Source organism: Halichoeres trimaculatus, unplaced genomic scaffold (assembly GCF_033239565.1).
Source record: "Halichoeres trimaculatus isolate MK-OKI-2021-1 unplaced genomic scaffold, fHalTri1.1 fHalTri1_scaffold_8, whole genome shotgun sequence".
Taxonomy (NCBI): Eukaryota; Metazoa; Chordata; class Actinopteri; order Labriformes; family Labridae; genus Halichoeres; species Halichoeres trimaculatus.
Genome location: NW_027437186.1, coordinates 21,511,112 through 21,536,427, shown reverse-complemented (window position 1 = coordinate 21,536,427; position 25,316 = coordinate 21,511,112). Strand labels below are relative to the sequence as shown.

General features: G+C 41.5%; 1 protein-coding gene across 3 annotated transcripts in view; it reads left to right on the top strand.

Moving 5' to 3' along the window:
- The window catches only part of cep170aa (centrosomal protein 170Aa), a 41,198-nt gene that overhangs the window by 13,091 nt on the left and 2,791 nt on the right, over positions 1-25,316 (top strand). The window contains exons 4-22 of one of the 3 annotated variants that reach the window (XM_074675274.1): positions 1,409-1,498; positions 3,684-3,765; positions 4,636-4,691; positions 4,805-5,036; positions 6,399-6,536; positions 11,891-12,064; positions 12,371-12,676; positions 16,765-17,127; positions 17,306-17,595; positions 19,392-19,484; positions 20,219-20,336; positions 20,433-21,974; positions 22,190-22,240; positions 23,175-23,448; positions 23,652-23,862; positions 24,284-24,451; positions 24,557-24,645; positions 24,897-24,990; positions 25,085-25,136. In XM_074675274.1, coding sequence (XP_074531375.1) covers positions 1,409-1,498; positions 3,684-3,765; positions 4,636-4,691; positions 4,805-5,036; positions 6,399-6,536; positions 11,891-12,064; positions 12,371-12,676; positions 16,765-17,127; positions 17,306-17,595; positions 19,392-19,484; positions 20,219-20,336; positions 20,433-21,974; positions 22,190-22,240; positions 23,175-23,448; positions 23,652-23,862; positions 24,284-24,451; positions 24,557-24,645; positions 24,897-24,990; positions 25,085-25,136 — 4,423 coding nt within the window. Of the gene's footprint in view, positions 1-1,408; positions 1,499-3,683; positions 3,766-4,635; positions 4,692-4,804; positions 5,037-6,398; positions 6,537-7,680; positions 7,901-11,890; positions 12,065-12,370; positions 12,677-16,764; positions 17,128-17,305; positions 17,596-19,391; positions 19,485-20,218; positions 20,337-20,432; positions 21,975-22,189; positions 22,241-23,174; positions 23,449-23,630; positions 23,863-24,283; positions 24,452-24,556; positions 24,646-24,896; positions 24,991-25,084; positions 25,137-25,316 lie in introns of those variants that run through there. The other 2 variants (XM_074675272.1, XM_074675273.1) reach the window with 2 other exon arrangements.

The following is a 25,316-nucleotide window of genomic DNA, read 5'->3' as shown; positions in this document are numbered from 1 at the left end:
TTGGTTTTACTTCTGTTTGATCAAGCCAAATCTCACTGAGTTAACCAGATTTTATTTAGTTTTTATTCAGTTTTTTATTTTCAATGTGAGGTTACAAGGGGAGAAATAAAGTTATAGAGATCCGTGTGGGAATTAAAATGATCATTCAGCTCAAGGAATCACAAGTGACAGACTCAGAGAAAAAGGTTGTTGTTTAGATCTAAATGTGCCAGTGCGTAAGTTTGTAGTAGTTTGTAAAGATTTTTAGGTGTTAATGATTTTTAGGGCTTGCATGATTGGAAGTGTATTCAAGTTTTATAGCACTTTAGGGGTGAGTAAAAACATTGATGAATCGATGCATCGTAAGATGTCCTCGCCCAATTAAAGATCAGTTTGGCAAATCCTCTGAATTGATTCACCTCCTGGCAAGTGGGGGGCTGTGTGTGTTATTCACGCTGTATGGATGAGGGCCACACAAGACCAAACAACAAAACGGAAACCAAAACAGCAGCGTAAAGACAGCTCCTTCAGCTTTAATTTCAGACTTTTGGGTTGTTTTATTGCTCCAAAATGTGAGGTGACGCACAACATATGTTCACATGGGCATGGACATTTAAAATCAAAGCATTTAAATCAATATTGAATCAAATCGATGTTGAATTGAATTGCAACCTAAAGAATTTAAATTGAAATCTTACTGAATCATTCTGCTCCAGAGGAACTGAAAGCTGAAATTTGAAATCCAGTACGTCAGATGATAAGCTTTTCAATGAGAAATGTCTTGCTTTACACCAAATGTAATCTAATGCAGCTGCAAATTTAGCACTGCAGCCTTTTTAAATTGAGACTGCTCCAACAGGCTTTGAGAAATTTGCTCATCAGTCAATGCTAGTGTATCCTTCAAAGTGTGTTTTAACACATGAGCAATATTTACCAAATGGATTATAATGAGCCTCATATTTCCATCTCAAGCGCATGTGATCTTATTTTTAACAGACTGTTGCAGTGTCAGTGCTGGAAACAATTTACCATTGAAACAGCTGACAAGCTCTTCTGGAGCTCAGAAAATCAATACCTTCACCTCAAGTCCTTCATTGCGCTATTGCTTTCTTCTTTTGTGTGTGTGTGTGTGTGTGTGTGTGTGTGTGTGTGTGTGTGTGTGTGTGTGTCTAGAGCTATGCAGCATGAATGTGAAGGTCTGTTGTCTGCAGTGTCAAAGACACTGAAATTCCTCCTGATGTGCTCTATGTTGATACCACAGCACGTCCTTCATAAAGTCATTGAAGATCACTATCAGTAGTGCATTCTTTACATCAGATGCTCATAATACCTAAAAATGTTTAAGTTGTATCTTAGGCAGCAGTACCATGCTGCTCTCTAAAGATTTCTTTAATGACTCTGGGTTATTATTTTTGTTTTGTTCTCAAAGTCCCGCAGTGTGGATAAGCAGCATGCAGTCATCAACTACGAGGCAGGGACTGACGAGCACAAGGTCAAAGACCTGGGCAGCCTGAATGGGGTGAGTACACAAATAGAAATATGCAAATCAGAGAGCAGCAAAGGAACAAAAGAGAAAGGACAGTTTAAGGAGACTGCATGGTCACATGATGCATAAAGGATGGGAAGAAAGGATGAGGTAGGGTAGAGAAAAGACAGGTTTAGAGGGAGATTAATGAGCCTGGAGGTGAAGAGAAATTATTAAACAGAAAGAAAGCACATATATTCAGAGGACACACATTAGAGCAGAGGTTCTGAAGGGTTAGAGGTTAACTCCATTTTCAGCAGTCAATAGGACCATCTTTATTTCTGCTGCTAATCAGTGTCTCTGTCAATGAAGAATTACATCAGGGCTGAGGTCAACTGGTATCTTAACCTTATTATGCAAATCCCAACTCCAGGGCACAATCTGTCATCAGAGTTTAAAAGAGAAAAGCTCAATAAAACTTAAAATGGAACCTCATTCCCACCTTTGCTTTGCTATTTTCAGATGAATGGGAAAAATTAGTTTTACGGCTGAAATACACCACATGCTTCTGCAATCCGTCTCAGCTCCATTTCGGCAAACAGATCAGATAGGTTTCCATTAAAGTTGCTGGCTTTTTTCCATGTAGTAGGCACTGTTGGGTCTGTTTTGTAGTATGTGACTTTGCTTTTCATTTTTGGAAAGCAGAGCTATAGCTGATGGATTTTTTAGTCCCCTCCCTCCTCTCCCCTGAGCACAATTATCGCTTTGGGACATACTTCAATATGGCCACTCAGAAAGTACTTACGGTGTCACGAGGGAGAGAGGAGACTGCAGACATATCTGGTGTATTTGAGGCATTACATTTTAATCAGACAAACTTTATAATTTCAAGCACTGATAAAACATTTTTGATGGTTTGCTGAAGAATATTAAGGGCGTTCATAGGATGTTTTCCAGGTGTGAAACGAAAATCTGTCCTTTTCATCTCTATTGGTCATTGATTGAAAGTTATTCCCTCTCAGTTTTTCTGATTTATATTTGGTTCAACCCCACGCCCTCTCAGCTTCCGGTGAAGTGTTTGATGACACATTGCTGGTCTCTGTCTGTGGTCCTGGTTCGCTGTCAACATTTTCTGAGAGAGAGGAAATAAAGAAAACCACTGACTGAGGTTAAAGCAGGTTAAGCTTGCAGAAAAATATGTATAGATAGATATACCAAAGCTGTAACTTTGAAAGCCATTCTGTGTCATTGCCTTAGAAATCATTTTGTGTCTCTCCCACTTAGGATAAACTTCCCTTTTCTCTTTAAGGTTACAGCCTAGTAAAACTCAGCCACATGCTGTTAGTCATGTGCGGTGATTGGTATTCAGTCACAGCACACCAGATTGGACACATGTGCACACCATCTCTCACATCCTCTTGAGCGCTCTGTCAGGAAGACAAGAGTCAGAGCCACTTCCTGCTGTGTCACTGACCATTCAGCTTCTTTGGCAGCATTTACAGGAAGTTTTCTCCTGCTGAGTCAGTAGATATGTGGAGATTTGAAGTGCTCTGAGTAAAAGGCTGTGTTTAGGCTGTGTCCATATTTTCCTCCTACCCCAGGAGTGTCATGGCTGTTTTTGTTAGGCTGTCTGGAATTTTTCACACTGGAGAGGGGCAGGAATTACAATAGCATTGCAATGACAGAATTTCATTTACAGTTCAGTGAAACATGATCAGTCAAAGCTGTATGGTCAAGAGGGGGTGGAAGTGGGAGAGGGAGAAAGACAGAGAAGGAAAGAAAAGGAGCTTGAGGTGAAGACTGACTGTCATGCCTCAGCTTTCAGGCTGGGCTGTGCTGACTGATTTCTTTAAGGACACACCAGGATCAGCTGATTGAAGAGGTCACAATGGTTTTATTCAAACTCAAACATAATTGACCTCATGCAGGTTCACCACTGCTGACTGGCAGGGAGAGTTTTCCCAACAGCTTTGTCTTTCAAAAGCCTGAAACCTTAAAAAATATCTTGAGTTGAATCCCACAGCTTGAGTTGGAATTTACAAATATAAAACTATTTATCATATATATGATGGGTGGGTTGAAAAATAAGTTGCAGTAAAGCAACAGTTTAGTTGTTTTTCATTGCTGTGAATGCAGCAATGCATTCATTCGGTTTGCTGTTTAGTTAGCAAATGTTTCCTTCTTTCATCAAAGCATTTGACTTTCATTATCATGTCTTTACCTTTTTCTCCCTCTGCAGACTTTTGTAAATGATGTCCGTATTCAGGAACAGATGTACATCACTCTGAAGTTGGAGGACAAGCTAAGGTTTGGATATGATATCCTTTCACACCAATAGACTGTAAACAAATAAACTTCATCTTGCTCTGCTCGAAGTGAAGTCGCCACAAAAACTGCTCCCCCTGGTGACTGGCTGCAGTAGAGGTCAAAAGTCTGGCTTTCCAGCCATTCCAGATGGGCTGTGGTCAAACTTTAAAAAAATTAGTACACCTCGTAGAAATGTTTCCCAAGTTTTTGTGGTGATTTGAAAGTATTATTTGGCTGCCTTGTATTCAAGTCCTCTTTTTACTGAAAAAAAATGTTTTCATTGGTTATAAAAGGTTAAAAACGAGGTTTTATGTCACGTTTAACAATATTAATAACAAAATACAAAAAACAAAATAATTGACAGCTGCCTGTCTTGTGTATTTTTCCAGGATTGTAAAATATTTCAGGAGGTAGAGTCAAGAAGTGATTAGACTCTTGAAAGGAAAAAAATATATTATTTTTGTCACCCGGCTCCACTTAGATTCTCCCAGAGTCCCTCACAGTCTCTTCTGCGCAGACTCTGGCTGCACAACTGCTCCCAATGGCTGCGCCTGTGATGGGGGTATTTTGGCTTCAAAACTGCACAATGAAAAATGGCGGAGCCACGCTGTCCACTCTAAATACAGTCTAAGCCTATGTTCACACCTATAACCTAACATTCCTGGACCTAATGTCTTTCTTTAATCCTAAAAGCATGATGAACAGCCAATTCAAGCAAAGATAGCAGTATTTTATCTTTTCACCAAACTATGCCCATATAAGTGAAGACTGTCATTTTTCTCTTAAATATTGTCATGTGTATGACGTGTTTGAGTTAAATACCTGTGCATGCTCACCTTTTGTTGTGCTGCTTCCAGTTTACCTTAACCTGTTTGTTTCACATACCAACCTGTTCACGGTGGTGAGAGGAGAGCTTACTGTGCCTGAGGAGGCTTTAAAGGTAAAAGTACAGAGAAACACACACATGCACACACACACGCAACCTGTACACTAACTTAGTCTGCACCTTGATGGTCAATTGGACTATTTTTCTAATTGTCGATGTCTTTTCAGCATGAAAAATTCACCAGCGGCCTGCAGCTCACCAAGAAGCCATCAAGCGGGGAAACCACTAGCACTACAACCACTAACAAGTCTCCCACTAAAACCCCAACGAAGGCACTTAAGTCCTCAAGCGGAAGCAGCCAAAGGCCTGGAGAGAGTCGAGCAGCAGATGGTGTCACTTCCTCCAGAGACCTACAAGCTAAACCTGTGGATTCTCACAAAACAGAGGAGAGGCTGGGAGGTGAGAGTCAGATCACAGAGAAAAGTATGATCAAATTAAGGATTTATTGTGTGAAAGCCTGTTTTTTGTCCAGTGTTACATTGTTTTAAAAACTGCAGGTAAAGATCTTTCATTTTAGTTTTATGTAGGCTTTTCCTCAACAATGTTGTTTGTTAGATAAAATTGATGAAATAACTTCTAGTCAGTAATTGTCTTCTGAGGCCAGCAGGGGGTGGACAAAGTCACAGGGGAATGCAGTCCCTCGGTGTTCATGGCTGTGGGTAACCATATTAATTGACATCCATGATCAGGCCGGGGTGCTAGCAGGGGTCCTGGTTAAGCTCCAGATGCTGAAACAAGGCCACACAAGGCTTGAATTATTGGACAGATTAAGCAGTAACAGGGTCACAGTGCCTGCATTATACCAACCCATCTGCCTTTACTGTGTTTTAAGTGCAGTAAGATTCTAAACATGAACACATCAACATTCGCACATTAGGATTGCAGACATGCATACACACATATGGTGTTACATGTCTCTTCATCTGGTGCTCATGTCTTTAATGACACCCTCTGTGGTTCGAGGTGAAATAATATGTGTGCCGTACCCACGTATTAAACCATGAAGTGTGCATGCATTTTGTAGCCTTAATATAGAGGGCTCCTTCCTCTTAGAAGCAATTTTGCACAAAGCATCTAGAATTATCTGGGTTTATGGTGGTTAAAATTACACAGCTTAAAGTAAAGGGTACTAAAAACAGAGGGAGGCAAAGGAAGTAGAAGGTTGTTGTGAAAAGTTGTGAAAACATGGCTATTTCTAATCCAGCTGGACACTATTTCTTCATGTCATCTCCAAACTGTGTTTTTCTACTGTACTGGCCATTTTTTTTTTAAAAGAAAGCTCATTGCTTCAGATTTCATGAATATGGAGAGAGAAAGGCAATGGGAAAGTCCCTCTTTCATTGAATCTGCACATGTCAAAGGAGACAGAGTGAAAGAGAGCATGACAGACATTGTACACATGTCGGTGTGTGTGTGTGTGTGTGTGTGTGTGTGTGTGTGTGTGTGTGTGTGTGTGTGTGTGTGTGTGTGTGTGTGTGTGTGTGTGTGTGTGTGTGTGTCCATTCTGCTTGCTAAAGTTGAGAAAATAGGACAGTGCTGCAAGACCCCACCAGAGAGGAATTAGTGCACAAACACACAGATCCACAAAGAGCAGCTGCGTTCACTTTGAGTCATTATAATACACTGAGCTGTTCACGTTGACGGTGTCAGAGTATATGGAGTTTAACACACATCAAACAGGCTGCAGTGAGAACTACATTTAATGCTGCACTTTCTGCAAACAATTTTCTTAAAATTCTGTTCATTTATACATTTTCTCAGGGGATGTGACAGCACTGCCTCGTGGGACCCCCCTGTATGGCCAGCCGTCTTGGTGGGGGGATGGGGATGCAGACGATGAGAACTCCTTCAAACAGGAAACAAAGCCATCCAGCAAAAAACACGAAAGCTCTATATCTGGTAGGATGGACTCCTGTTGCAAACTTGACACTTTCATCACACAACTTGTCATCATCTGTAAAACTAACAGATGGTACACAAGATGGTTCAGGTGTCAAGAATGGTTTTATTTGTCATTTTCCCTACACACCTGCTTACTTTAAAAAAGAGGAAAACTTCTCCTGGCTCACAACAGTGTAACAGAAAATAGAGTATAATTTCATATCTCAAACTGCAGCGCCTTTTAGAATGTGTCCTACCAGCCAAGTGTCCTTTCCATATTACAATTTTTCTGAGTGATTCATTTCAGCCCCTGAAATACATTAACCATGGTGCACTACCTGATGTGTATGCCTTTTTGCAGGTGATAAATTGATGTTTACTTTTCAGTTTTGTCCACTGAACTTAAAACTAATGCAAACTTGCAAGACTGTAGTGTCAGGTGAACGAGGAAAGTGAAGTGAAAAAGAACACACACACACACACAGTTAAAAAAAATGTGTTTCCCTCTTAAAGCTTTTAATGCTGGCCTTTTCACGTGTGATGTGAAGAATTAGCTACACAACCCCACTAAAATAGGTGCCAATTTCGCTGCAGTATGTAACAATGCTAGCTATTCTTTGTTTATAGATTTCTAGAAAAATTCAAACAAAATAAGATGATATTGAAAATTTGAACGGTTCATATTTCTGTTTCAACACTTAAGGAAAAATTATTTGATAATATAAATTTTCTTAGCTGAGAAACACATTCGATGTCACTGCCCTCTAGCTCTGTTTATTTGCTCAGTGTTGGGCAATGAAGGGGTATTGGCCTGCCAGAGTACATGCTTGAGCATGCAGCAGTGTATAGTGCGCACAAATACGTTCTTTCGGTCTGTATGTTTGTTTGCATACATTAAGCATGTGTTTGCACCGTGGCTGCTGGACTGTTGGACTGAGGGGATCCCGTTAACTGGTGCTGGGTAGTCAGAGTAACAGGATTAGAGGCTTCACCAATAGTGAGCAGCTCAGCGCTGTGAAATCACTCTGTGCCAGGCTTGTTGAGAGTGGACAAGGGTGCTCAGAAGGAGCGGGGGGAGGTTAATCACAAACATTGGAGCAGACTGAAGAGTCCTTAAATCTCTCTCCACATCTGGATGGACTGGCTGGCAGTGTCTTCACAGACCTAAAAAAGAATTCTTTGTTTAAAAGCTCTTTTAACAATCAGATGTTATACCACCGATTTTTCTATGGATTTTTGCAATAGTTTTTGCAGTAAGAATGAATTTTTTAAAAAGTCTAATTTTGGAGTAAATCTGTGCAAGCTCAGCAGGGTGATTTGAAACCACAGAGACTTTCCAAAAATCAGGCTCATGGGATTGGCTAATTCAGTCGTGGAAGTGGGTGAGTGGAGGGCATTTTGCCTTTTTGGAGCATTGACTATTTGACTGAGTCCTGAATAGCTGTTGTGTGTGTGTGTTGCATTTGTTTGTGGAGCATCATGCTCCAAGGGATGTTTCTAAAATAGCATGAGCGTGCTCTCCATATCAGCTGTAACAAACTGTAAAAATCAGACGCAGCAGTAAAGGGGAAGTGCAAGAGCATTTAAATTAAGGAAGTAGTTTTGCTTGAGTGTTTTAGTCACATGGGTGTGTATGTCTGTTGGTTTAGTGCTTGTCCTTTTCTCTCTGCTGTTGAATAGGCTGTGTTGTCAAGAGTCCCCCCACCCCCTTCCTTGTGTATTGTCACTTACAGCGATTGGGTTACGCCATTGCACCAGCACCCCCATTCCTCCCATTACAAACACACATACACACACACAGCATTCAAACAGAGCAGTCTCTAACTCTCCACTGCAGCGTTCATTAGCTAACCACCCTCTAATCCCCTGTAAGTATTTATCTGATTTTCATAAATCATTTTACTAATATAGCTGTTAATGTTTTTTATTTAAATTTCAACCAGATTTTTTTGTTTGCATCTGACTTTAGTGACTTGCTATTGCTCTTTTAGAAAGTCTCACGCCAGTAACTGTCTTTATTTTGTAAGTATTTGAAAGTGAAATGAAAGACAGAAGCACTCATGGTCATGAAGCATGCAGCACAGATAGCATCAGTTTGTGTCTCCATCTTTAAAACTTTTGACTTCACAGAAACTACAAGGTGCCTTTCAGAAAGCTGTGTGAATCATAGTGACATCAATAGATGCTCTGATTCTGTTCAGACTTATTGACGCTTATTACATGTGTGTGTGTGGTAGAGAAGTTAATTTAGTTCATGTTACATTAAGAGATCAACAAATGGAGAACATTGCATAACAGTAATTAAAAGTTAAGTTAACTTATGTTTTCATTATATTACTTTTTCAGTTGAGTCATTGTGTCTTAGGCATGGAAAAAATTATTAGACCACCTATGTTTTCTTCAATTTTTTGTTCATTTTAATGCCTGCTACAACTTAAGGTACATTTGTTGGGCAAATATAATGATAACAACAAAAATAGCACTTGAGAATTTAATTTAAGGGCTAACCCCCTGCCATTTTCCATGTGTTTCTTGAAAATAACCATAATAACTTATGTCCTTACAATAATAGCTATGGCATTGTACTGCCTAAAACAGTGCTTTCAGACTCTCTATGTTTTTTCTGTCTGTTTTAGTCCCATGATACACACAGAAATTGGTACTTGATTGCATGATCATTGTTTTTGATGAGTGCAGCCATGCATTTTTTCGTACTCTCCACCAGCTCCTGACAATGTTCTGCTGTTGCAGTAGCCCATTCCTGTTGCAAAAATTTAAACAGATTTGCTTTGTTTTTGAGCTTGTGGTTCTCCATTTTGAGTTTGTTGATGTTCCAAAGGTTTTCAACTGGAGTAAGGATTGGTGATTGAGCTGGCAAAGGCAGGGTTCAAATGTTGAGGTTCTCCATCCAGGCTTTAACCAACCTCGCCTTGTGGCAAGGGTCATTGCCTTGTCAGAAAATCCAGTTATTTGAGTCAGGAAAGAGTTTCCAGCTGATGGAAGAAGAACTGTTTTCAAGAGTAGCCCTGTTTGTGACCTAGTTTACTTGCCCTTCACACAATTACATTAGCCCTGTTCCACCCGTACTGAAAAAACCCCAGATCATCCCCAATCCACTCCCATGCTTTACTGTAGGGGTAAGACAGTCTGGTTTGTAGGCTTCTCCAGGTCTCTTCTCGCCAATAAGGTGGCTGGAGTAAACATCAACTCAAAATTGGATTCATCACTGAAGAGAACCTTAGCCCAGTCATCAACAGTCCAATCCTTGTGATCCCTAGCAAAGAATAACCAGGCCTTCCTCTGCCTCTCATTGATGGAGGGCTTCTTCTTTGCCCTGTGTGACTTCAGAACAGCTTCAAGAAGTCAGTTTCTAACTGCTGAACAAGTGACATTTCTTGGCACTGCCCACTCATTTTAAGATCCCTTGAGGTCTGACAACAATTCCTGACACGGGAATGGATGAGTGCACAGTCATCTTGTGGGGTAGAAAGATGTTTCCTGTCTTGACTAACTAGCAATTTGGTGGTACCATGTTCAGCTTGCTTTTTCTTGGTGTAATGAATGGCTGTCTTGGAGATCTTCAGTTTTTTGGCTACCTGTCTCTCACTTAAGCCAATTTCCAGCAGTGCCTAGATGGCTGCCATTGTGGCTTCACATGGTTCTTTTGTTTGTGTCATTTTGTGAGAGCTGACAACTTCTGAGACGTGCTACAGCTAGAATGTAAGCAGGAAACCACTCTTGGCCTTTGCATGTACACTGCTGTTTATGACATGAAATGGCCTTTATATACCCCGTGAAAACAATAAAGCTTAAGCATGTCAAATAGGACATATTACAGTAATATACCCTTAGCTGTACCAGACATTAAAATGAATAAGAAATTGAAGAAATTAAAGATGGTCTAATATTTTTTTCCGTGAAGGTACCTCTATGATAATAATAATAATAAAGTGTTGATTTTGCAGTTTAGCTCACAGACTCTGTTTTTGGTGAGATCCTAGTTTGTCCTGTGAGTCATGAAGCTTCACAATCCCAGAACTTTTAGAAAACATTATTCATGAGAAATTAACTCAAATTCAGTTAAACTCTGCAATATCTGATTCTGTCTCGTGCCTCTTTTTTCCACTGGCCATATGTTCCCTACGTTTGGTTCCCAACATGGAACAGATGGCCACTCTAATTTCTGAAAGTATCATTTATCATATTCAGATCCCACAGAGGCTTTGTTTGTTAATTTTAGCAGATGACAAAATAAGTGCTCCATACTGTGACTCTCCCTAAGCAGGTTTTAAAAAGCTGTACAAGCTCTTCTAGACCCACTCATGTGACTTGTGTGTCTTTTTATGAATGTAGACAAGGAAAAGAAAAATGTTAGTTTTGACAAATGTTAAGACAACATTGAAGAGATGATTGTAAGTCAATTTGTCTATTTTTTCCTTTTTGAGTTTTACATATGTGTATATACAAGGCAGAAGCATTGATAGATGGTAAACACATTCATCTGTTTCCTACATCATCTGCACAGGATTGGAAATGCTCATAAAAAATAGTCAACACAAATTTAGTCCCAATCCTTATTTACAACTTGTTTCTTCTAAATTGTTCTGTTTTCTTACCGTATAGATTTACTCGACATGAACTGTTCTCAGTAGCTTCAAATAGGGTGGAATTTAAAACCAAAGTACTAGGGATGCACAATATTATCGGCACAATATCGGTATCGGCTGATAAAAGCTTAAAAACACGTTTATCGGTATCGGCAGATATGAAAATTTCTGCCGATATGCACAGCCGATAAGGTGCTATTCAGTGAGGATTATTATTATTTTCCATCTGAAAAATAAGCTCCTTAAATAAAATGTAGCACTTCATTTATTTGCACTGCAGAGCTCTGTGTCTGTCACCAGGTTGTTACAGTAGCTCTAAAATAATCAAATGCAACTTGGTTATGTTTAAAAATGCATTGTACATTTAAAGTTCATGTGATCTAAAGGAATTATTTTTCTGTATTTCAATACTGAATGTCTTGAGTTTGAAAAAATAATACATTTTTTATTTATGGTAAAATCAAATGTTTTTTTGTCTTGTTTTATGTGTGTTTCTTAAACAAATAAGACCGCCACAATAAGAGTAACATGTAAATTCCAGTACAGGATAGACTTAGCTGTCTTTACAGTGAAAAAAACAAACAACTTGTGATTATCGGTATGGGTATCGATATGGGTATCGGTGTCGGCCAAAAGGGATTTCGATATATCGGCCTATTGGATATCGGCAAAAATCCAATATCGTGCATCCATACAAACTACCAAAACATCAAAATTAAAATAATCTGTCTTACTAACATTTTGATTTCCTCTTTTTCCCCACAGACAGCAAAGAGGCACGCAGAGGGGAGAAAGCTAAAGAGGACAGCCTTCATGCAACAGCAGGCCACGATTCTAGTTACTTTGAGATCCCCACCAAGGAGGGTCACATGGCCAATAACGGTATCCATGAGATTCCCACCAAGGACACAGAGGGCACCTCCACTCACTCCACATCAGGTGAATAGTTAAATGAGTCCCATCTCTGGTCAGTGCAGGACACAATTTGTGATTTGTCTTTTTTTAACAGTTTAGAGTTACAGGAAGGTTGTGATATAGGATTTACTGTGACATTCATGGAGATTACTTTACAACACAAAATAGGAAGTAGAAACTGTTTGTCCAGCACAAACAGAGAAGTAAGCATTCTGAAATAGAAACAACCAGCTGACTTAAACCCATTTTTCTAAATATCTATTTGGTACTTTAACTAGCACAACTTTTGACCAACAGTGACTGACACAATCACAAATGTCTGCTCCACAGCTCAGGGTCATGCCTCCTTCACCATAGAGTTTGACAATACCTCTCCTGGGAAAGTCACCATTAAAGACCATGTGTCAAAGTTCACACCAGACCACCACAGGTCTCGCTCCAAGAAGAGTGGAACAGGAAGTGGAGGAGCAGGAGCAAGGGACTTGAGCACGCTGCAAGCTGCTATGATGGCTTCAGAGAGCAAGGTGGCAGACTGGCTGGCCCAGAATGATCCAACTCTGGTGCGCAGTGAGTCAACGGAGGAGGACAGCAAGAGCATCAAGAGTGATGTGCCGGTCCACCTCAAAAGACTTAAAGGTAAATTTTGATTCCTGTTCACCTTTATCACTTATCTGAATCACCCTTTTGGGTTTGCTAACATAAACTCGCAACAATTTGCCCTTACAGTATGAAACCTGTGTTTAGTGTTTGATTGCAGTTGATGTTGGCAGTGATAGCAAAACCAGGGGATTAGCAGCTAGCATACAGAAACATTCAAACTCCTGTCTACTCAACTGCTCAGGCATCTGATAACAAGGCTTTGCAAGTTGAAACACACACTCTACATATGTCATGGTTTAGAGAAATGATTCACTGACTAAAACAGTTTGGATTTTTCTTTTGGTTTCACTTTTTCTTCTGCTTGGACCTTTTCACTGTTCCTGTGTGTCTCTGTGGGCTTGCTGGTTTGTGTCTTTGGGGTAAGGTTTGATATCACCATGACTGTGAATTGCACGCTTCTCTGCATCCCTTTGTTTCCTCTACCTGAAAGAAACCAACTGCAGGGTTTGTCCTCCTGCCAGGAGGGGTTTGTGAGAATGGAGCAGGCCAGGCTTCATGCTGCCTGTGTAAAGAAATGAATTTGAGCCTGAGCTAGGCTGCAGTAGACTACATGCTGGTCAAGAGTTAATTAAATGGAGGCCTATTTATGATGTTGCTGACATGTGTGGGGGAGGGACCGTCAAATAGAAGCCAATGAAAATGGATCTCTTTGGACCAGAGTTTAAAGCCAGAAAGCTAATTTATTAGACAGCACTACAAGCATGTCAGATGATCGAGTAACTCATGTGGTGGATGGTTGGGTGGCTAACTGGTTATTTGACTCAGCTTGGGGCAGCTGGACACTGCATTTTCAAGTGAACTTGGTCTGATTGGTACATGATGAGCTGGGTACTTTGGTTCAAAACCAAGAACAACTTCAGAATACTGAGACAATAAGAAGAAGGGCGAGGTAACGAGGAGGACAAAGAGGGATGGGTATAGGACAGGTGGATTGAGAGCTGTTTATGAATATCTTTTAGTCAAAAACAGCTTGACAGAGAGATTGGTGAGAGGGTGAAAAAGGCGGGAGAACCTCACTGAGAGCAGCTTTGACAGCAAAGGTGATTGGACAGAGAGAGAAGGAGAAGGAGGGAGACAGAGAGGAGAGAGAGGCTTGTTGCCTGGACTGCAGCGTATCAGGGTAAGAGGAGATCAGTTTTTGGCAGATTGTTGTTATAGTAACAGTGATGCAGATGATGGCAGGGAAAGAGAGACTATTGACACAATTTTACAAATAGAAAAAAACTGGCTTTGATCATCTCTTAGTGTCTGTGTGTCTGTGAGGAAGCTCCCAAATAGATGTGTTAGATATGCATTTCACTCCTGATGCAGGGCGTGTGTGAGGCATATGCTGCTCACATGTGGACTTGGGGCGCTAAAATCCATCGTGTCTGCATTGGCTGCATGCTCAGTGCTGATGTCAAGACAAGCAGTGCAGCATGTGCAAGAGGAGGCGTGTGAGATGTGTTTAGGGTGTGTCATAGAGGTACTAGACAGAGAGGAATAGAGAGGGATCTGATCTGCTTCTGATTTGTCACAGCAAGGTGAGTCTTCTTCTTGCTAAATAGAAAAATACTGTATTCTTTCTGTTTTAATTTGAGTGTAAACTTGTAAAATCCATGCATTTTCATGTACAAGAAGACTGGTTTAGTATCAGTTTGAGGCTGCAAATGTGTCAACATTGGAAGATTCTTTCTTGATTTCAGTTCATGATGAAGCTTGATGCATATTCACTTTTCAAATATTTCTTTGCAGCCCTTTACAAGAGTTTTTTCTGTATTGTTTGCTAAAATACAGCACCAATATTTTTGAAGCTGTTCTTTCTTATTAAGTGAGTGCATCTTTGGGCTGGTTGCTTACTTGTGTATATGTGTGTGTGTGCAGTGCACCCATGTGGTGTGTATGTGGACACGTGTGCATGTGTATGTGTGTACAGTTAGCAGTGGAGGCAGAGGCTGGCCCCACTGTGAGTCATGGCGGGGCGAGTGGAGCAGAGCACTGGATTCTCACAGATACCTCTGTTCTCTTCTGGCCCTGCCAACGGCTTCTTTGTCTGGGGCATACAGCATGAAAGACCGGCCTCTCCCTGTTTGTTTATCTGCTGATCCCTCAAACCACTGCAATAACATTCAGTCACTTATCTCTTTGATTTCATTCATGCTGTTCTTTTCTTCTTCTTTTTTACATAAAATATCTGTTTTATTATGCTATTAAAAAAGAAGGGTCTCAGAAAATGCAAGAGATGGATGTATTTAATAAAAGGAAAGCACCATCTACTCTATATGTCTTGATATTTAACCCTTAGGAGTGTTCAACAAGACTTCCTGTCTTTCAAACTTTTTTTATGAACAGACCTGACTTAAGTTCTCCATCTGCAGGAGACATCTTAGAAAAGCTCTGTCAGGATGAGATGTACCAAGCATTGATCAAACAAGTAAACAGATCCGAGTGTGCACTGGCTGGATACCTAAATCAATATTTTGATGATACTACAGATAAATTGCTTTTGTTGAAATTAAATTAGTTTTTCACATCCAGTGCTTCTCACAGAATGAAACTATGTAAGCGTGTGTGTACCTTACATATTTTATGCTATATCGGCTACTAGTTTTGTTGTTACATTAGTGTTACATTTACTGTGATTGTCTTCAGGTTACTGAGTGTTCATTAAAAAAAATGTTTTGTTTTTTTTAATTTCCTCACCTTGGTTTTTTTCTGTTCTGTACTTCTCTCTGAACTCACATACTACTTCCTAAATGCAATACTTTTCTATTTTTCTGTATCCATCCACAGTTTCTACACAGTTCAAGTAATCAACCAGTATTGGTTATTCAATGATTGTTGCCAATGCTGATAATTGGAGAGTAGGTCATGCTAAGCAGCACACATTTAAAGTCACAGTGTGTGGACAGTTCTCAGTCGTCCAGTCAGCCATGGAAACACATTGTTTTAATGTTAAACAGATGTGATAGATTTATTTTTTTATAACACAGACCAATAAAATGAATATTTAAAGTGGTATGTGAAAAGGAAGTGTTTTTCCAGTAGTCATAGACAACAGCAATCATGTGACGTATCCTCTCCTGACTGTCTGACTGTTGGTGAGTAAACAGACTGGCTGATTGTGTGAGTGGCTGTCACTCACAACTAGTAGCAATACACTTCATCCTGAGCCTCCTTCAGTTAAGGGTTTCATTCCCCTCCTCTTTCTCCCTCGTTCTCTATAGTTGTCTTTCTCTTTTCTACCACAAATCCATTTTCTCATCCCTCCCATCCTCCTCCCCAGCCTCCTTTCACATACCCTCCTCCTCTTCCATCCCTGAAGCCTTTTCTCTCCTCCTCAAATGCTCAATCCCAACCCCACTTCCCCATCCATGTTCACCTCCTCCCCTCCCCCTACTCACTCCCTCTCACTGCCAGTAGGCAGGGCTAGTAAACGTGTGGGTGGCATGTCTGGATTAGCGTGGCCCACTGTCTGCATTCGCACAGCACTGAGGGGACATGCTGATTTAATCCAGACTGAGCAGAATGTAGAAATGGCAGTAATGTGGTATGTAAACCAGTATTGTGAATGTAGGGTCTGTTAAAATAGCTGAAGGAGATTCAGACCACAGATGAAAGTCTGTAGTCCATTTAGACTCTGAAGACTAGCAAATATTCAGTTTCCATTGTGTTTGGGTTTTTGGCTTCTTTTTCTTCCTTTTTACTATGCTCCTCTTCATCTTTGTCTTGGTTTTCTTCTTCATTTAATAACTGACGACGTAAACATGTAATACTATTTTATCTGTTGGTTTTGAAAGAATGCAAACAGCTATTGTCTGGATAGACATGTCTCATGTGGATTTAAAAATGCTGGTAGGATTTTTCAGATTTCCAGTAGAAGTAGGTTACAGTATATGAAAATTAGCATTGTAGCTCTTTTTAAATCAAACTCTGTCAGGTAAATTTTAATGTAAAAGTCATGGTTATTTTATCATATTAAATCCCGCTCCGGTTGAATCTGACTTCTCCTTAAGTATTTAATTGTTGCTTAACATCAGGTATGGCTGAAGCTCACCCTTGTTCCACCTTTTCTGTCCCGTCAGGCAGCAAACATGAGGATGGGACCCAGAGTGACTCTGAGAACGGACTAGGCCTGCGCTTTGCCAACCGCCGCCATGCCCTTGAGGAACGCCTGAAAGCAGCACACAGTGGTGTAGGGGGTGGCGTGGGAGGATCCGGAGGAGGGAGCATAACAGTGAGTGGGACCAGAGGAACGGGCCCTCGCACTGCCTTCATGATAGAGTTCTATGACGAGGAAAACCCCCGCAAGCGCCGATCATATTCCTTTTCCCAGACTGCACCCCTGCAGGTGGGGGGAACAGGTGGGGAGGGATTGTGCCCTCAGCCTCCCTCTCACCCAAAAGTGTTCAGCATTTCCACTTCTGCTGCCTCAGCATCAGATTCTGGTAATGAAACTTATGTTATTGATTATGAAGCAAATGATGGCACTTTCCTTTTCAGGTGTTTCTTGATGGAAATACTTTTTTATCATAATTATAACTTTACTGTAATCTTTTGGGGTTCTGTGTTGAATGCATGTTAATGTAATAGCCGTTCCTGTGCTTTATGCTTTGTTGCCTCCAGGTAAAGTTCCAGCTCCGATTCCAGCTACAGTGACTGCAGGTGCCCCTACAGCTGCCCGTGTCCTTCTCAAGCAAAGATCAGAGGACCCAAGTATCGGCCGCAGTTCAGCCAGCACAGGGCTGGCAACAGGTAGTCCTACCAGCCCCAGCGAGGACACGTCTATCGTGGGAAAAAGAGAAGGAACTGCAGGAGGAGAAGCAGAGGACGACCATAGCGACAAGGGAACTTACACTATTGAACTGGAGAACAGAAACCCAGAGGAAGAGGAGGCCCGGCGTATGATAGACAAGGTAGGAGTGGCCAGAGATCTTAGTGTCTTACTTTACCACGAGGTATCCTAATAATTTCTTGGCTTCATCACTTTTATCTAAAAATTGATTGAAGGTTGCTGAACTTGCATGGTCAGGTGGACTCAAGAGCTTTGCATGAAACTGCAGGAAAAGCCAATTAAATTTCATTCTTTGGAAATGGGAAATGCTACTCACATTATTGAACTATACAATAAAAATAGTGTTGCTGCAAATAGGTTAAGAGAATTGAACACAATTGACTAGTCACTATTAAATTAACTCAAGTCTGCCACAACCTGAGGGAGGTTTTATTTTGTATTTTTAATTTCTTTGAAGTTTTATTTTAATTTCTTTTGCACAAATGCCAAGAGAAGGCTTTGAAGATAAAACATTCTAGGTTTGTCCAAATGCTTCTAAAGTTCAAAAGAAGTTAATTGGCTACTATTTCATTTTAAATATGATTGGCTTTTAATTTCAGATTGCTGATATTACAACGGAAAGCAAATGTATTGAAACATAAACATCTCCCTCAGTTGCTTTATAAGATTTATGTTTTTTAATTTGTAAAAGAAAGCAGATAATAAACAGCATCATTTAAACCTGCTGCACTAGAGAGAAGGATTTGACCATACCAAACAGACCAGAGCAAGGTTAATTATCTGTTAATTACCTGCTTAGTTTGCACTTTTCTTGTCAGTCCTTTGAGACTGTTTTGTGTTATTGACTCTAAAACAAGGCTGTGGTCACTCTGTCACCAAGTTTGACCGCTACTCCATCTCCTCTGTCCCTTTGGAAAACCCTAATGCTTCTGCAGTGGCCCATGGAGACTTGCTCAATTCAAGCACTGCCCTGTTTTACGAAACAGTGCCTCAGGGAGGCTGAAAAAACACCATTAGTTTCTTTTTCTGCCTAGTCTGATGGCACAGCAGTTTCTCATGGTCACAGAAAACGTGTCTGAAAGGGGAAAGTGTTGATCTCAAAGAGAGCAGCTTTAATGTTGGTTTCAGAGCAAGTTTTACTGGCTGATGCTAAATTTAGGAGGAGCACTTACATGTTTTTGACTATCATAACAGCTTTAGTAGGATTTCAAAGGGCATTTTTTAATTGATGCAACAAAAGTGATCACCCATTGTAAATAGAGATCTACTAGACTTTTTAATTGTTGCCTTAATGGATATGGAGGTTGGTACTGGCAGCATTTCTACTTATTTCCTGGAGACCGCCAAGAAATCAAAATTTATAGACTCTATTTAGGTTTTACTAAATGAAGTCTTAAAGAGGCAGATGTCTCTTAGAGTGATGAAAAGGTGTAATTCACAGGGAAGCAGTGATATAATTAGGGGGTTGTATTTCAAACCCATGTTAGTCTGAGTGCATTACATTCAAAACTGCAAGTATTGTTATGCTAATTCCTGTAATTAGCTGACACACTAATTGGCACACTGCTCACAGTGTGTCCGCTTTCATTCCCTCTGCCTTTTGTAAATAGTGTCTGTTGGGAAGTGTGTGTGCATGATCCTTGTTAGTTGCCATGGTTCTAAACTATCAAGTGCAAATCCTTACACTAATTCAGCTTCTTATTCTGTTCAATCATCAATGCTGCAGAATAGTATTACCACAGAGTGTATATACCACTTGGATTATGAATTACATCACAGATAGCATGCTTCAGTGCTTGTCAAAGTTTAAATGTCTTGTATATTGATGATACAGTCACACAGAAAGCATTTGGACTTCATGATTTACTCTTCAGCATTGGCTGTGTTTTTTTACCGACTGTTTTCCAAATATTTTAGGTGTTTGGTGTGCAGCAGAATCAGGACCCCTCTATTTTGTCCAACTTTAAAGGAGAAGTGAAAGGAAAGGAGACAGAAGATACAGGGAAAGAGGTACAGAACCATTCTCTAACAGCTTGTTTGTTATTCTTTTATTTGGATTAAGTTCCATTTTTCCACACACTTTTTTCTCCCTTGTTGTCATGGGAACTTTTTCTTGGTTGATTGAATCAGCTTAAATAAACTCCATTGTGATGAAATGCTCACTTCTACCGTCCAGTGTAGTATTTGTAAGCAGTAGACTCATTTTTATGGCTGCATTTCACAATGTTGAGTCGCAGTCACTCCCATCGCTTGACCGATCAACTCCCTCAGCCAGCTCATGGGAGTGAGCTCGTCCTCCCTGTGTCTGACCTAGATCATGCTAAGATGTGGAGACACACTCCGCCCTCAGGGCATTTCGTCAGAGGCAGAGGAGGGCAGTGTATACGAGCACTGACAGTCGTTCTATGACTGCAACTCAAAAATGTAGGCAGGTGTCTTTTCTTGACTTTCATAAAGAGAAGCCTTTTGCATGGGGATTGCATTGTTGTTTGTTTAATGCTAACAAGCAGAAGCCTCTGAAGCTGATATGAGATGCAAGAATTGGTCTTGATGCTACTTTCCTTTATTCAAACAGACTAAATAACATTTTCATAATGTTTTAATTTCCAGTCAGAACAATGTGGAAATTTCTCTCATAATCTGCATCTTTAGAATCCCTTTGTGCCCAAACTAGTTGAATACACAACTCTTTTTTTTTCTGTTACTCCTCATTCCTTCTCTTGTCACTCCATGCCTTCCTCCAGGCTCTTCCTGGTGACGCGAGCTGGGTCTCTGAGTGGGCCAGTCTGGCAGCCAATCACACCAGGACAGACCCAGAGGGCTCAGGAGCAGAAACAGCCGCCTTCCTGCACAAAGAGAGAGGTACGCAGTCATTGTACTTGGAGAAGCTTCACTTGTATTTGTTTTTCACATCTTTAATCCCACTAAAATGTCTTTGTCCTCACTCTTTATTCAAAGCTGATGCCTTTGAGTCTGGGGCATCTCTCAGCAGAGGTGAATCCTCCTCCAGTCTGACTGATCGTAAGCGCAGGACCCTCCCCCAGCTCCCCGTTGATGACCCCCGGGCTAAATCCAGCGCCAGAGCTCTGGGTGTGAGATCTGAGATTGGGGAGAAACAGGACACTGAACCCCAGGAAAAGGAGCACAAGGGAGACGGGGAATCCCCTACTCCAGCTGGGGACGCTGAGATGACCAGTAAACGGAAACAAGGGTCGACATCTTCTCCATCCAAGGCTCCTACCCGGTCCTCCGGCAGCACTGAGCGCAAGAAGAGGTCAGAGGAGCGGAAAGGAGGAGCTGGAGAAATAGGAGAGAAATCTGGAAAGCCTCTTGTAAGACAGGGCAGTTTCACAATAGAGAAGCCCAGCACTAATGTCCCACCAGCACTCATCCCGCGCATCAACAGAGGCAGCAATGGGCGGGAACGTAGTGACTCTGTTGGCAGCATGGATACTGCTATGCTCCTGAAGGACACTGAAGCTGTCATGGCATTCCTGGAAGCCAAGCTTAGAGACGAAAACAAACTTGACCAGAAAAGTAGTAAAACTGGCATCACCGCTCAAGGTTCAGTTTCAGGTTCAGGGTTTCCTGGTCGGACTGACTCCATCTCTCCTGAGTCAGATGTGGACACAGCCAGCACGGCCAGTCATGTGGCTGGAGGGGCAGAGAAGAAAGGATTAGGTGGCAGTGACCAAAAACGCCGTTCCTTCAGCAGCATGCATCGTGAAAAGAGCAACATGAGCACAGCGTCTAGAACCAGCATCACTTCTGCAAGTGCGCGTGAACGACTTGAGAGGAAGTCTAAATCAAAAACTGCAGAAGCTACAAGCCGGAATGACACACGCCGCTCTGCTCAGCCGTCTGCCTCATCCAGGGCACGCCAGCCTTCCCTGGACCTCACTGATGATGACCAGACTTCCTCATTCCCCATCTCTGACAATTTCTCCTCAGACCAGGAAACATATTCTGGACCTTTGGGTTATTCCAAACTCGACAGCAGATCTGCTAAAACCTCCAGTGGAACCTCCAAAACCAGCCGCACTCTTCAGGCATCCACAACCTCCTCCCTCAACAAGCAGGCCGCGCTGCCTCAGCCACGGCCCACAAGAGCCTCCCTTCTTCGTAGAGCTAGACTGGGAGATACATCAGACACAGATCTGGCTGATGCAGACAGGGTGTCAGTTGCTTCTGAGGTGTCCACCACTAGCTCCACCTCCAAGCCCCCATCTGGTCGGAAGGGATTGTCCAGACTGGACATGCTGGCTCAGCCGCGTAGAAACCGTGTGGGCTCCATCTCAGCTCGAAGCGATTCAGAGTGCACAGTGACACGGAGCTCCACCTCTTCACCCCGCCTGTCTGCTGAGACTGCTCTGCGTCTGGGCTTGCGTTCATCAACCCCAACAGAAAACAGGCTGACACCAAGGATGAGAGCCAGCAGTGTGTCTAAACTGAACGAGGCCAAGACCAAAACCACAACTGCTGGATACTGTTCTCCCACAGGTGAGCTCATCAACTGCTCGGTTATTTTAATCTGTTGAGGAACGAAGGAAAGAGGGACATTTTACGTAAAAGCAGCTGTTTTTTCTACCTTTTGATGTTGTAGTGCAAAAATTGGGTCACCATTGCATATTTCATGACTTGTCTGTGTGTAATCATTTGTCTTCAAACATTTCCGCCGTGTTGTGACAAACCTGTGCGTTGATGTCATCATTCAGAGAGCTCTCAGCCTGAACCAGAGGGTTGTGATGCTGAGGAAGAGCTGTCGGGTACTGTACCAGACCTGTGGAGCCTTGATTTAGTTGTGTGTGTGTGTGTGTGTGTTCTTGTGTCAGACCTGGGTCTCAGCAATTTACACACTTGTCTTTTATATTACACATTTTGCAGCAACATGCTTCATGTTTTGCCTTTTGTAAGCCATTAAAAGCCATTTTTGTTTTTTCAAGGGAATTTTTTATAGTTTAAATATGATGACCCAGCTCTAGCATATGTTTCCATGGTAACACTGTGTGACCTCCTCAATACCCATCAAGTGATGCTGTGATGAAGACCCGAATGCTCTGCTCACACTTTCTCTTGCTATCAAAACATTTCAGAACTACAAAACCCATGAGCATAGGATTTTAGAAACAGTGCTCCACCTTGTGGAGGTTTTAATTCTTGACTCTATCACTTTGTTCCATTTTACTCTTGAGAGAGCATGGTGTCGTCTCATCATGGTGCAGCTACATTAATGCATTTGCTACGTGATCATTGTGAAGCATATTAACAAGCTCTGGCTCTGTCAGGGTTTTTGTCCCATGTTTTTTACTTTTTTGGTCTGCTTGAGTTTGAGCTTTCAGTTTTCTTTTCCTGCTGCTCCTGTTGTTTCAGTGTGGTTTTATAATTATCCCTGTTGATAACAAACTTAAAAAACTGCTCTGTTTCACCATTCTGCCTTAATATTAGTTCCTATTTTTTAGACTTTATCCAGAAAATGATATAATGTTGGATGAAAGAAGTATTCACAGAAAATGATATGTTACAAAATGAAGCTCATAAAATTTCTTTGGGTTAAAGCAGGATTGGTCAGGGCCAACTGCAGTAACAAAGCCTCTCACTTTCACAAACTCATTTATTAACATCATAAATAACAAATGTTTGTCAAGGTGAACAGCGACTCTGGCAACAAGTAATCTCATTGCCATCCCATGTCCTTCACAGTTTCCAGCAGCAGCAGATGGAGACGTCTGCCCCCAGAGTACGGCTCCACCTCTGAGGAAGAGTTTGGCTCCAACCGTAATTCTCCCAAGCATGGCGGACGTGCCCATGTGCGACCTCATCACCTCGTTCCACACCGCAGCTCAAGACTCGGCACCACTGCGAGCCCGGGCTCCAGCGTGGTGACAGGTCCAGGTGGAGTTGGGGTCAAACATCGCATGAAAGAGCAGGAGGAGTACATCAAGGACTGGACAGCACACAGCGAAGAGATAGCCAGGTAGGGATCAATCAGTTTAATGTAATGAATGTATTAAATGGTTAAATCAGATGTTGTCATGTAATGTTTGATGAGTTGTAGGTGATCTTACTATGACATCATGAAATGACAGCTTGTATTGTATGCACGTTGCATGTCTTCCTTGTCCTAAAGAACTCCTCCATCTGTCTGATGGTTAACAGGTTATTCCCATGTGTGCGCAGGATCAGCCAGGATCTGGCTAAGGATTTGGCCATCTTAGCTCGTGAGATACATGATGTTGCTGGGGAGATCGACTCTGTCAGCTCATCTGGCACAGCACCCAGCACCACTGTCAGCACCGCTGCCACCACCCCCGGATCAGCTATAGACACCCGGGAAGAGGTAGGCCCTGCACGTCCCACGCAGCCGGAAATACAGGAGAGCATGAGAAAGGTGCCCGTTTATCTTCTTCTACCCCTTTTAATTACTGCGTGTGTGCTCACATTGCACTGTTGCCATCCTACCAGTATTAATTTAAAACGACTGGCTGCCTTTTTGTTGCTTTCAAGCTTTCATCTGCTGCAAGAGGTATCCATATATTACACTCTAGTTTTCTTCATTTTCACTCCTTAGCGTGTTTTAGTTGAAGGCTTTACCTATTTTTGCTCTATTGGATTAATATCCTATTTCTTTTGGTTAGGCATTAAAAGCATTAGTGCTACTTACCCATTTGGCAGAGTTCCTAATACCTTCATTTTTCTCAAACCTTTACCAAACACCATTAAACAAGTTTAAGTAACTCTAAAAAGAGAATGAATATGTTTAAACTTCTTGACTTGTTTTCCTATCCTTCCCTCTTCTACATCTCTATCAGTTGGTGGATCGGGTGTTTGATGAGAGCCTCAATTTCAGAAAGATCCCTCCAGTGATTACAACCAATAAGGCACCAGAGATTAATGGAAGGCCTGTTGAGCTCCGCCCCCGTGCTCCTGACAGTCTGGAGCCCCGAGCTCTGAGGAGACGCACCTGGAACCGAGAAGAGGTGAGAGGCAGCAGAAAATACAAGTTGTATTTTTATCAACTTGGAGCAAATCCCCCTCAGCTCTGCACATGTCAAACATCTTTTTCTGTTCCTCTGTGTTTTCAGGCCGTTTTGGACAGTTTGCTTCTCCACTCAGTGTCTCAGCTCTCCAGCAAGATCAGAAACTCCATTGACAAAACAGCAGGAAAAATCAGGTTAGAATGCCTACTAATGATTTTTCTTTACATGAAAATGTAGGAGCACAGTTTGAGTGCATCTTTCAATCAGGGTTTACTCACACTAGGCTCAGTTAAACCTCTACTGTGTGAGGCCCTGCTCTAAAAACTGGACCTTTGAGGGTGGAAAGTGCTTGAGCACGGTACAGATTACCAAGTGTGAGTCTGCTGAAAATGTGTTGTTGTGTTTCTTCTTAACATTTGTCTTTTGTGTGCTACATTTTCTTTAGGATATTATTCAAGGATAAGGACAGGAACTGGGATGAAATTGAGAGTAAACTGCGAACGGAGAGTGATGTACCTCTCCTGAAAACTTCAAACAAGGTACACAACCCAGTGAATCCTGCCTGATATTAAAAAAAGTAAAAAAAAAAACGTGTTTGGAGATAAAAGAGTTTTTGTGTCTTCATATTTACAGGAGATCTCCTCAATTTTGCTGGAACTGAAGAGAGTTGAAAAACAGCTTCAAGGTTAAGACACACTCACGCATAAACATTAGTACTGTTTACATATGTGAACCCACATGTGAACCCTGCATAACTGTACTATTTTTTGCAACATTCTTTTTGAAAACAGTTTTATTTCCAGGAAGTTTCATTGTCACTTTTCATTTTTTATAATGCCTCATGGAATATCTTTTTCATTTTCCT